This window comes from Sinocyclocheilus anshuiensis, unplaced genomic scaffold, assembly GCF_001515605.1.
Source record: "Sinocyclocheilus anshuiensis isolate Anshui unplaced genomic scaffold, SAMN03320099.WGS_v1.1 scaffold894, whole genome shotgun sequence".
Classification (NCBI taxonomy): Eukaryota; Metazoa; Chordata; class Actinopteri; order Cypriniformes; family Cyprinidae; genus Sinocyclocheilus; species Sinocyclocheilus anshuiensis.
This window is the reverse complement of record NW_015536505.1, coordinates 240,921-254,788: the sequence shown is the minus strand read 5'-3', so window position 1 is coordinate 254,788 and position 13,868 is coordinate 240,921. Positions and strand designations below refer to the sequence as shown.

Sequence of the window (13,868 nt, the reverse complement as noted above, 5' to 3'; positions counted from 1 at the left end):
CACACATCTGAATATTTGGGTTGAAGTGTTCTGGAACAGTGTTGTAAATACAACTTAATCACTGATTTCTAGTCGTGTTCTCTTTTGGAATGCCAAACAAAGTAGTTTCGCTTTCACAACGAAACACACAGAGTCACACACGGCGGGCTTGAGTAAGCAAAGGCCGGAGGCCTAGAGTGAGGAATGGCCGGCGGCCTAGAGTGAGCGGAGGCGTGTGGGCTTGAGAATGGCGCGGCCGGTGGTCTTGCGGCAACCACATGTGACGACCCCGGGCTGGACGATCCACAGCGTGAAGTTGATGTATTTCCTCAGCGACCAGCACGGATCAGCTCCAGGCATGACGAAGCGGATATCGTCCTCTTTTGGAAGGCCAAACAAAGTAGTTTCGCTTTCACAACGCTTCATGTTCGCTTCACGACATGGTGGCGGCGGCAACAACAATACTACAGCGAGAATAAAAGTTACGCCTTCTTTCTTTGTGTGAACATTTGGGCGGTGTTATGCAAATCTTCCCACATCGTGACGTAGACATGTGTGGGAGGGGTAGAACGAGCCGTTTTAGGTAGGCGTGGTTGACTCTTAACTTTTATAAAGAATATCTCTTTGAATTTGAGACTTTAGTCTTTGCAACTTTACAGATCTTCTTTATGCACCAAGAGCTTGTAACATTCCAAAGAGAAAGGAAAAATTTAAATCGCATCATATGACCCCTTTAAATGTTAACTTTATTAACGTCTGTTCTACCTAGATATCTGTAAAAATGTTTTCTGCAAGCTGATATGGATCAAATCCAGTGATCAATGTTTTTTCTTGGTATCTCTGCTCATGTATTTTTGCATTCACTGCCCTTAGTTTGCCCTGTTTTCATTCATTGCACTGCAGACATGTCACCTTTTTATTACTGATGATGGAAAGCATGTAGTAAACTGGATTCTACTGTAAAGATATGTTTTGTGAAAATTTCTGTTGATCATGGCAGTAAATGCTGGTCATATATCCATACATGTGGTGTAGTCAAGCGCACTGTTGACATTTAAAGAGCCCGTTCTAGATTGCTTTGGTGGAGTGAAATTGCACACTCCCAATAAAGTCTGTCAGATTTCTGTAATCTTCTGCATCCTCCGCAAACGGCTGCTTAAATCCACCTGTGTGTGGTATATAAGTGCAAATTCAACACTGTATTCTTTAACCAGCTTAAGTAGCCACTAAATGTATGTAATTTGTTAAGACTTTACACTAAAGTTCTATATGTGTTAACAATAGTTTAATAATAGTTTTACAGCCATATTTATGACCAGCGGGGCAGAGTAATGATGCTGATCAGGTTCTAAACCAATGCAAATAATCAACGCTATCATTGGTCGCATTTGATTTTTAGGGTATTCTTCCCTGAATATATCTTTGTGTGCACATGTTGATGTCTGTGCATGTTAGGTGTAAGCTTTGTTTGATATTTAGAATTTGCATTACAGTTGCACCCATTAAATTAGAGGTAATCAGATCCATCTCTTTACTGCGAGCTGCACTTAGAGGCACTCAGCTTTGATTACCTGGGCCGACTGGATGCAGAGAGCTTTTAAGATGCTCATCTCCTTTCACAAAATGTCTCAGCTGAGACAGCATTGAATGGCTGCGAGTGCGACTACATTCACTACTGTTTTTTTTACTGCCTCCTGCACTCAGGACCCTTGGCTGTTTGTTTTGCTGCCGTCTCTGATGTTACACATGCCTGGCATAATAGCTTCCCATGGTTTCGGGCTTCATTAGAGTCACCACAGTCTATATGGCCACACACTGTGTGGTTTTCTTTACTTTAAGGCTGATTGGCATCAACATGTTATAAAATAAACAGCAGATTTATTTGGAGATCACTGTTACCAGATCAGATTGTACAAAGCTCCAAAAATGTCCCAAAGCACCATAACAATAGTTTGTTATTAAGTGTTTTGAGACCTACGATAGCTTTGTGTGAGGAACAAACCCAAAATTTCGATCTGTTCAGGCATGTTGTTTGAACTGCATGTGAAAAAGAAGTACACTTTATAGCACAATTTTAAAAAGAGTGCTTATTACAGAAATAATATTCTTTAAAATAATATATTTAAGTGTGAACTGAGTGTAATGTTTTCAGACACATTAATTGTTTGTCGTTTGCAATTAAATGAAAATGATAGTATTATATATTATAGTTATAAAACGGTGTATTATAGTTTAAATTTATATTAAATGCAGTTAGTTGCACTACTAATGCAATCCTTATATGTAATTATATAATTACATCTATTATCTTTGAAATATGGTTGTGTACTTTCGAATGTAATGACAAGCATTTATGATAAACTAAAATATACTTTAATGTAACTTCTATTAAACCTTGTATGTCATGTATTTAAATATATTTGGAATTACAGATTTGTAATGATGAATTTGAAATTTAGTACATTTAACATATATGAACTTTTAATGTTACATCAAATAGCACTAGAGTTGAAATTATAGTACTTTACATGTGTGTTAGTATGTTAACGCATAATCATAAGTGTACTTCTTTAATGCATGAAAAAGATTATTAAAACCTAATGATTAAATCTTTTAATTTGACATTACAAAGTGCACTTGTTAAAATTGTGTCTGTATAAGTACACTTGAATAGCCTTTTATTTCATCAATATTATATGCACGTACACACACACACACACACACACACACACACATATATATATATATATATATTTTTTTTTTTTAAATATATTTATATATAGACACACACACATAAAGATTTTGAATTACACTACAAGTGCACATTTAATACAATACCTTTACTGAGAAGGATACCTTGCATTAACATTTTCATTCATCATTCGGTCATGATGGAAGATATTTCCAGTTACAAATTGTTGTATAATATAAAGCAATGTGGGATCTGTTTTGCATTCTGTTTCCAACTGTTTCTGTCATGCCCACACACTTTATTAAGATGGTTCTCAGATCAGGCACTTGAGTGGTGAGTCATAATGCCAGATGCTTCTCATAGATAAGAGTACAAGCACAACAAAAAACAAAGCAAATCTTGTGTTTGTATTTTCACTGTTGTTTTATACTCCTTAGGTAATGACTTGTTCCTTGTGGCAGTCCATGAGCTTGGTCATGCTTTGGGACTTGAGCATTCTAATGACCCTACGGCTATAATGGCTCCATTCTATCAGTATATGGACACTGAGACCTTCAAACTGCCTCATGATGATCTACAGGGCATCCAGAAAATATACGGTGTGTTTAAACCTCCCATAATCCACTGGCTTCTACATAACTGTTCACAGTATTACTATTAATACAAATCAAACTTAGGGTCAACAATTTGAATAAAACGGACAATAATAAAGCTGAGCCATATCATATTGACCAAATTATTAAAGAAACATGTCGGTGGACTTATTTGACTTATTTGGCCAGTAAGCAACTGCATTTCAACCAGAACTACCTCGCAACACCACAGCAAACCCCCAGAACACTCTAACAATTGCATAGCAACACACTAAAAAACATGCATAAGAATAATAATAATAATTGTTATTATTATTTAAATTTTCTTGTTTTAATTTGTAACTAAACTTTTAACGGTTTCATGTGTAAGAGAAACAAATGTATCCTTGTAATAATTTACAAAAACATTAAATAAGGGGTAATGATGCTCTATTTTTATTCAAAGACGCAATGAAAATGCAATTTATTCTTTTTTTTTATTTTTTAAATAAATTATTGAAAAGAAAACCATATGTAGTTTGGCATAATCTCTTATTATTTTTCGTTGGAAAGAAATGATGCACTGCTTGATATTAATTGAAAAAAATTTCAAATCATATTAATTATACATTATTAAATATTAATATTTATATACATAAATACATACATACCCCTGCAGACCCTCATAACTGTTAGGTCAATAAGTTCCTTAAAATATCAGAAATGTTTACCTTTTTGTTAAAAGAAAAAATACCTCACTTTTATGGTCAAGTAATTCTGTATAATTAAATGTGGTGCAACTGCTCTAATAATTGTAATATTTATAGATTAATAATTTATGATATTTGTAAAAAATATATATATATTGTAATATATATATATATATATATATATATACAGTATATTAACATTTTACAATAATGCTCCATTTGTTAACATAATTTAACATGAACTAACAATGAAAAATACTTCTAAAGCATTTCTTAATCTTAGTTAATGTTAATTTCAACATTTACTAATACAATAAAATCAAATAGTATATCTGTTAAGTTAGATCTGTTATTTAACCTGAACTGAACTGAACCAAACTTGGTTTTTTTTGTCAGTACATTTCTTGAAAATTGAATAAAAGTTTTGCACAACCATATGAAATACAAAGTGTACATTTATTTGAACTTGGCACATATTCATTCTGCAGGTCCTCCAGACAAAAATCCTCAGCCTACAAGACTACTCACAACCGCTACGCCTCCTCGCTTGCACCTACCAACTGACCCTCGAAAGCATGACCGACAGGGTCGCCCTCATCGCCCTCCGCAGAAGTCAAAACCAGCCCATCCCAACTCCAAACCCAACATCTGTGACGGAGGTTTCAACACTTTAGCAATCCTTCGACAGGAGCTGTTCGTCTTTAAGGTAGGAATAATGAACAGCTTAACTGAGAATTAGTGCAGCATAAATTGTGTGTTTCCTAACACCAGTACACTCTTATTAGGATCAGTGGTTCTGGAGGGTGCGAGATAATTCTGTGGTGCCTGGATACCCGATGCAAATTAGCTACTTCTGGAGAGGTATGCCTCCGAAGATCGATGCTGTCTACGAAAACAGCGAGGGGAAGTTTGTCTTCTTCAAAGGTAAGATGTTTTTCCTTCAGACTTTTAAATCTTACAGGCTAAATATAGATGTGAATATCTGAAGGAAAGTGCTCAGCTTTCAGGATCTACTGAGGGCATTTTCACACCTGGTTTGTTTGGAGTTTGTTTCAGAACTTGGCATGTTTTCTCTCTTAGTTCGGTTCATTTAGGCATATATGAACACAGCAATCGACCATAACTGGTCCGAGATCATCTGAACGAGGTGGTCTTGACCAGATTGAACACAAACTCTGGAGCAGTTCGTATGTGTTGAAAAAGCAATCCGACCCATCGGACCAATGAACCAAGCTGTATTATCATTCATAATGGGAAAAATGGGAAATTTGTTATGTAAAAAGCAGCAGCGTTTGATTCTGTGGGTGAGCACATTAGTTAACACAGTTGAAAGTGCACCTCTTCATCGTAAACTGTTGTGTTGGTATGAATCTGGCCACCATTCCCACTCTAACTGATTTACCAGTTAGAGCGGGAATGATGGTTACATTCACAATAAACCCATGGAGCTAACTTCTCGATGGATGATGCTATGAGGAACATAACCAGGTGTACTCTGACCAATGACAGAACAGTTTTACTCACATGTGACTTGCAAAAACGCATTTTGGCATGCTTTCAAATGTTGCCTTGTGAAAGCAAACTGAACCAAGAAGCAAATGATCTACAGATCTGAAAACGTCTAAAACAGTCATAATTACAATCAATGCCAGTACTATTAATATTATTATTAGAAGAAGAACAAGCATTTTTTAAACACTAAAGGCAATCTTTTGCATTTCTTTGAATTTCTGAAGGCAACCGGTTCTGGGTGTTTAAGGATACAACCCTGCAGCCCACATATCCTCAGGACATTTCTCTTTTTGGCAATGGAATGCCCACGCAGAGCATTGAAACAGCTGTTTGGTGGGAAGATGTGGCCAAAACCTACTTCTTCAAAGGGGACAGGTCAGTTTTATAGCTTATAGCTACAGTGTACAATGGGACCCAGTGGATACCGCCTTCACTGGACTGTTCCATAATGTCTGAGACGTTTTTTCAGTCTCTGTCTACTATTACAGATACTGGAGGTACAATGAGGATATGAGAACCATGGACCCCGGATATCCAAAACCTATTACTGTGTGGAAAGGCATCCCAGACTCTCCACAGGGAGCTTTTGTGGACAAAGAAAAGGGTGAGACCTAGAAATTATCCTAGCTGACTATGCAATGCCTTGCAAAAGACCCCAATTTGCTCATATGACAAACCTAGTTTTGAAATATAGCCATTGAGCTTTACAATACTGGAACTCAGAATTAATTATTGCCATAATTGCATTTGTATTGGTGCCATGGCCTGTTGGTTTGCACATATGCTCAGACACATTGAGCTGTGACTTTTTATGTTGGTGACGCAAGTTTGAATATGCTTGCATTTTATGTATATATATATATATATATATACATAAAATGCATATAGACTATAAAATATAGTCTATTAAGTAAATTGAAAAAGGCCCAAAATTGTTCTATATATATATATTTTTTTTAAAAATATATATAAATTTTTAAAAATGTAATTGCAAAGGGAAATTTTCTGTTTTGCATAACTACACTATATGGACAAAGATACTGAGAAACACCCCTTAATTATTGATATTCCATGGTCAACTGTAAGTGTAATTATTGGAAAGTGGAAGCATTTAGGAACAGCAATAACTCAGCCATGAATGCCTATGACCACGTAAAGTCACAGAGCGGGATCACCAAGTGCTGGGGTGCATGATGCATAAAAGTCGCCAACGCTCTGCTGATTCCATAGCTGAAGCGTTCCAAACTTCCACTGGCATTAATATCAGCACAAAAATGTTCGTCAGGAGCTTCATGAAATTAGTTTCAATGGCCGAGCAGCTCCATGCAAGCCTCACTTCACCAAATACAATGGGAAGCATTGTACAGAGTGGTGTAAAGTACACCACCACTGGACTCTGGAGCAGTGGAAACTTCTGTTCTGTGGAGTGACGAATCACGCTTCTCTGTTTGGCAGTCTGATGGGCGAGTCTGGGTTTGGAGAATGCCAGGAGAACGTTATTATACCAACTGTAAAGTTTGGTGGAGGGGGGATAATGGTATGGGCCTGTTTTTCAGGGGTTGGGCTAGGCCCCTTATTTTCAGTGAAAGGAATTCTTAATGCATTGGCATACCAAGACATTTTGGACAGTTCCAACTTTGTGGGAACAGCTTGGGGAAGGCCCTTTTCTATTCCAGCATGACTGTGCCCCAGTGCACAAAGCAAGGTACATAAAAACATGGCTGGATGAGTTATATGTTGAAGAACTTGACTGGCCCACATGCAGCCATGACCTCAACCCCATTAAACACCTTTGGGATAATCTGGAACACATATTGCGAGACAGGCCTTCTCGTCCAACATTGGTGTCTGAGCTCACAAGTGTTCTACTGGACAAATTGGCAAATATTCTCACAGAACCACTCCAAAGAGTGAGCCTTCCTAGAAGAGTGGAAGCAGTTATAGCTTCAAAGGGAGGGCCAACTTTATATTTTATAGTCTATGTATTTAGAATGCAAAGTCATTAAAATCCCTAGTCATATTTCCAATTACTTTTATCCACATAAGTGTATACGGTTACACTTTACTTGAAGGGGTGTGCATAAGACTGACATGACACCTTCGTAATCATGACATGACATGGTTTTATGCATGTTTATGACAACTGTCATTAAGTGTCATTCGCTCAGTTATGTCAATTTTAATGCAAAGATGACATTGTTTGAGATGTCTTTGTTAGGGGTAGGGTTAGGTTAGGGTTAGGTCAAACAATGTCATCTTTGCATTAAAAATGACATAACTGAGCGAATGACACTTAATGACAGCTGTCATAAACATGCATAAAAACTCCTTCATATTCATGACATGAGTCATGTCATGATTATGAAGGTGTTATGTCAGTCTTATGAACACCACTTCAAGTAAAGTGTTGCCTTGTATATCATCACATATAAGTATTTTGTTGAGCCACTAGACTGTAGAAATGCTCTCCAACTATTTCAATCTTAAAATCCCCCCAGAGTTTTAGGGTTTAAGTAATTGGTTCACTCTGGTGGAGACTGTGTTGGTGCCAACTGGCAGAAGAGAAGAAGTTTCTCTGAACTATTATCTCTGCACCCTGTGCAAGTCCTCACATGTGTCTTATCGATCTGGTGATCTCTGAGCTCCTTCAGTGTGATAATTGGCCTCTCTGTGGCTTCTCTCACAAACATCTTTGTTCATGCAGAGTTGTAGAGGATTTGGGTTTATAACATCTACTTCCTCATAATTGAACCAAGTGCCAGATGGGACCTTCAAAGACAATGTATGGCTTTGTTTTATTTATTTTTTGGAATGATCTTTAGTGTTTTTTTTTCACAGGTAGAGGCAATTATAAGTCAATGTTGTCCTTGTTTTTGTACCATGCATTTTGAGACCTGATAATATGATGACACTCTTGGAGTACCATGAACATCATATTTATGTATATGTATTACTAGTGACAATTAATTGACTTTAGTTTTAAGGTCATTAGACTTAAAATGTCTTATTTTCAACTAAGAATAACACATGGTTATGTATGTTTTCCAGTATGCATAGTTCAATATGAGCTGTCTTCCTTCTCTCCTAAGGATTCACATACTTCTACAAGGGGAAGGAGTATTGGAAGTTCAACAACCAGCGGCTGAGAGTGGAGACAGGCTACCCAAGGTCTATCCTGCGTGATTTTATGGGCTGCGACAGCTTACCCACCGACCCTGACTGGGATTGGATCCCCCCACAGGAAGAGGAACCTCCACAATATGACAATGATGACGTTGATATCGTACTCAAGCTAGAGAGCAGCGGTGGAGCAGAGAAAGCGGTGGCCATCGCCATCCCCTGTGTCCTGGCTCTGTGCATGATGGTGTTGCTTTACACCGTGTTCCGCTTCAAGAGGAAGGATACACAGCGCCACATACTGTACTGCAAGCGATCCATGCAGGAGTGGGTCTAAGATTTAAAGGTCCCACTCCTTCTGCTAAAACTATTTCCATCTTTAAAATCCCATCAAATGTCAAAAAATCGGCTTATATTGAGACACTGACTTTGTGTCAGTATTTGTGGGCAGAAACGAAGGATGATATAAATGAACAGAGTGCCAACTTCCTGTTCCCACTGTCAGCTTACGAAGACGGCAATGTGTTGTTTTTGTATGGTTTTGGAACTCTGTGTGGCTTTGGGTGGCCATTTTGGTTCCCAGAGTCATATGCGGGAGTAAACTGTTACTCTACAAACCATAGTTACCAACTTTTCAATTGATTTGAGAAATATTTATCATCAGACTGGTGATCTAGATACTCCATAAGGTTTGAACTCACCTGTGTCACTCCGAAATACTTGCTTGTGTTGAAAAACTGTAACCCAAACCAAATATGCCCTTAGTGTCCAAAGAGGATTGCTTCATTCTCATGGGATATTCTGAGATGACTGGCTTATCGATCATTATTTGAGTTCCATTTGGTTGCATTCATCTGCAGAATATATGGGATCTGTCTGCTTGGAAATCAGAAGGACCTTGACATATAACATCGGGGCTACATGCAATATTTCGTCGAATGCCTTAATCACATATTGAGTTTATTTTTCTGTGTGTTATTGTACATGTGCCTGTGTGAATGTTACCCTTTCCATTACTTCCTTTGCTTATCACTGTTTTTTTGTTGTTGTTTTTTTGGCACACTACTGACTTGACAGAAACTTGCAGTAAGATTTAAAGTGCCACTGACTGTTTAAAAGTTTAATTTAAAATGTGTGTATGGCTGCTGTCCACTTTCTGTACTGCTGCGTTTTTTAAAGACTCCAAAGCTGCAGCACAGAAAATTAGACTTTTGGTTAAGTGCTTCCAATCAAATCATAGGGAATTTATTTAACGAAAGATTGCCATTAAGCAGAAATACCTAATGAAACTTCAATAAGAATCAATAGATTATCAACCATAAAAATAACATGAAAATGTAAAAAAAAAACACTGATATTGGAAGTTTGCAATGCAATACGTAGACTAGATTTGCATTTCCTGAACAAAATGCTTGTACTTTCAAGGAAGCTAGAGAATTGTGGTAAAGTTTTGGGTAAATTTGAGCTTTGAGCTTTGGTTTGGTGTATGAAGCTGCATTATCAGCGCCATCATGCATCTTCTTTTGACAGTGTTGGAGAACCAACCCATAATATAAGATTGTCTTTGAGATGTAAAGCCAGTTTTGACATGAAAGCTTAGCGTATGTGTACAGCTGAACGCATTGCCATATTCCATTCATTATTGTGCGTAAATACAAGTGATTGACACATGCACCCTAGTAAGTTTCACTACTGAGTTTCTAAACATGATGAATGAGCATCAAATACCACTCCGAAGCACACATGCTCTCAAGTGGCCAAGACTGCAAGTGTGGGTATTGGGACAGGCTCAAGGTTAGAAAAATCTGACTGCATGCATACAGTATGCGCATACTATGCTGATGAAATTTACGACATGTGCACTGTACACATACCCTAGTGTATGTATAAAAACGGAAGTATACGTTAAGCTTAACAATAATGTAGCCATGTTTAATTTGACACAAATCAAAAAGACGCAGTGGGCCATAAAAATACAGTCTGTTCAATGGGTTGTACCTCACTGTCAATCATTCAGCTGTCAAAACAGAGAAAATATTCCAAAACATTTCAAGTGGAAAGAAAACTTATAAAATTGTACCACCTATCGCATGTCTATCTTTCACATCATTATTTTAAAATTTGGTTCAAATTAAATATACTTTTAATAATATAATATAATATAATATAATATAATATAGATGCTAAGAACAGGCCAATCTGAATGCAGTCCCAAGCTGACCAATCCATATATATATATATTAAATAAATACATTGACAAAAAATTTTGTTCTGAGTTTAAATTATTTTATCACTGGTGAACGTGATTTCACCAAGTACAATATGTTCCTTGATCCTGGAAAAAAAAACAAAAAAAACATTCCAATCAACCAATCAGAATTGAGGGATACGTTTCAGGAACTGTCAGTTTTGGGCTTACAACCAGGGTTAGGTGCTTGTACACCCTTGTTATTCAGCTATCATTTGCCTCTGATTTTAGGAATAAATTATGGTTAGGGTTAGGTGTAGGGGAAGTGATGGGGTTAGGTCTATGTTTTTGGACAGTAATGTTGATCCAGGATCAACAAAAGATGTTGATTCAGGCACGTCTTTCTTGGCGACCCATTTTCACTATAGTTGATAACTGAGATGCAAGATGACACCAGATGTGTTTGTATGGAATGAGAATGGATGTCTGCGGTGTGATATGAGAGACATGAAAGTAGTGCCATTTTCAGTTACCCTGATGAGTGGTCTGATATACACCATTGCCGTAAATGGTGAATATTAGGAAATATTTGATGCTTAATGCCATGATTTAACAGTCAGAAAAGAAGAACAAAAAGAGACGTTTTATTATAGTGCTGCATTGCAAACACCCAGTGTTTACCTGATAAAGTCCAATATTGAGGGTCATAAAAATATAAAAAATAGCATTTGTTGCACAGCTAAAGGGAGCTATATTGAGCTATACTGCATACTGCAATCAGAGAAATAGCTTTACTGCTTATTTCTGTTGGGAAAAAAATGCTTTCCATGTAAAAATGTTTGTTAGCATGATCATCACTAAACACATCAAATGTTGCCATCGAGTGTTTCTTGGAAGTGGAGTGATGTATATTGTCATATGCCTTGTTTTATCTTTCGTTTTATGAACTGATCTATAATGGACTATGGTGTTTCTCGCCATGCCATCAGCATCAGCCTTCCAGTTGCACAATCATGAGACGTGCACATGAATTTCCATGCGTGAACTGTTGTTTTCATTATTAACAGAAGAATATCTCAAGAATATGCCCCGTTCTACCATTGAGTATTGGATGTGTATCTGAACATGCTGTATATATATCTCATGTAGTGTCTTTATTACGGATATGAAAGGCAAATTATGCAGTACATCAATAATAAGATATTATCAGATGTGGCGTGTGAATTATTCTTGTGAACTCTAATGGAGAAGTTAACAAAATGTACCAGGCAACCATAAGACATTAACATGTAATTTATCACTGAGACTCATGAAAGGTTGTTTGGATGATATAATAAAACAGTTATATATTAAATAATTTTGCTGACTCATGAAAATATTGTCTCTGTAATATCACTTTATGTTGTAAGGGGGAACTTAATGGACCAGTAAGATCCCGGGGAAGGTAAGATATTTTTAATGTTTTTGAAAGAAGTCTCTTATTATTTCAATTTAAAATAACTGTTTATTATTCTAATATATTTTGTAATGTCCTATATTACTGATGGCAAAGCTGAAATTTCAGTAGACATAACTCTAGTCTTCAGTGTCACATGATTCAGAAATCATTTTAATATGCTGATTTGGTGCTCAAGAAACACTTCTTACTATCAGTTTTGAAAACAGCTGTGCTATTTCTTTCAAAAAAGTTTGGCCCCAAACTTTTAAATAGGAGTCTATATACGAATATATACTTTTGAGTATGATTTTTAAATTCATCCTGTTGCACTGCAATATTGTGCAGATACTACACTGCCTATTTAATAAATGAACTTTTCCACGACATTCTAATTTATTGAGATGCACCTGTATTTATTTTTAAAGGCAGTGTAATATCTGCACAATACTGTAGTTCAACAGGGCAAATTCACTCATTCCAAAATAATAACTACCTACACTGATGGTTTATGTTCATCCACCAGTTTGCTTGCTTCACCCTGAAATTCAATGACTGTAAAATAGGTCACTCATGCCTTCCATTTAGTGTGGAGTTCTATGCAAGTCTGTGGTAGAGAGCAGATTGTAGTTGCTGAGTCACTGGATCTCAGAAGGAATGAAAGCATTGGGGTTCACTCATGTCATTGAGTTTAAAAGTTTTGTGAACTCTGGAAAGAAAACATTGGCACTGCTGTGCTGGTTGTGGTGGTCACAATGCCAGAGTGGCCTAAATACAAGTTACACGGTAAAGAGTGGGAGAGTGACTCGACTCACCTGTGGAGGGAGATGACACAAAGGTTCTAATATCAGTGTAACTCTGAAATCAGAGCACAGCTGAATAATTTAATAAAAATCGAAACTGAATATGGGATTATACGATCCTGTCCTGCATCAGGACATCTTTTAACCTGTCCAGACTGGTATATCCTTAAAAAGCTGCTGGACTTCGTTTTGACTGTGTAAAGTTCTGTATTATATTCTACATAATGTACTTCATGAAAGACTTCCTCTAACTCTGTCTGAAGTTAAAGTGTGACATGAAGGTAACCGCATTATTGTTGTTGTTAAGACAGAAGTCAGAAGTCAGAAAGAGCTTTATTGCCAAGTATGTTTACACATACAAGGAATTTGTTTTAGTATCACAAGCTTCCAGTACACAGAGACAACAACAACACAAAGATAATAAAAATAAGATGTGAGATGGCTTGGATGTGATGGATCCAGAGTGATTTTCTGAGCCCTTTTCCTCACTCTGGATGTATACAGTTCTTGGAGGGTTGGCAGGGGGGCACCAATAATCCTTTCAGCAGTCCGAACCGTTCTCTGTAGTCTTCTGATGTCTGATTTTGTAGCTGAACCAAATCAGACAGTTATTGAAATCATATCAAAATCAATAAGTGCACAGGACGGGCTCAATGACGGCAGAGTAGAACTGTTTCAGCAGTTCCTTTGGCAGGTTGAATTTCCTCAGATGGCAAAGGAAGTACAATCTCTGCTGGGCCTTTTTAACAATGGAGTCGATGTGAGTGTCCCACTTCAGGTCCTGAGAGATGGTGGTTCCCAGGAATTTGAATGACTCCACTGCAGCCACAGTGCTGTTCATGATGGTGAGTGGGGGGGGG

General features: G+C 37.1%; 1 protein-coding gene across 3 annotated transcripts in view; it reads left to right on the top strand.

Moving 5' to 3' along the window:
• mmp16b (matrix metallopeptidase 16b (membrane-inserted)) overlaps positions 1 to 9,892 on the top strand; it is a 37,599-nt gene extending 27,707 nt beyond the window's left edge. For all 3 annotated transcript variants that reach the window (XM_016489587.1, XM_016489583.1, XM_016489592.1), the window contains exons 5-10: positions 3,109 to 3,270; positions 4,442 to 4,659; positions 4,739 to 4,877; positions 5,690 to 5,840; positions 5,954 to 6,069; positions 8,555 to 9,892. In XM_016489587.1, coding sequence (XP_016345073.1) covers positions 3,109 to 3,270; positions 4,442 to 4,659; positions 4,739 to 4,877; positions 5,690 to 5,840; positions 5,954 to 6,069; positions 8,555 to 8,919 — 1,151 coding nt within the window. In that variant the 3' untranslated portion in view covers positions 8,920 to 9,892. The remainder of the gene's footprint in view (positions 1 to 3,108; positions 3,271 to 4,441; positions 4,660 to 4,738; positions 4,878 to 5,689; positions 5,841 to 5,953; positions 6,070 to 8,554) is intronic.
• The last annotated feature ends 3,976 nt before the right edge of the window (positions 9,893 to 13,868 follow it).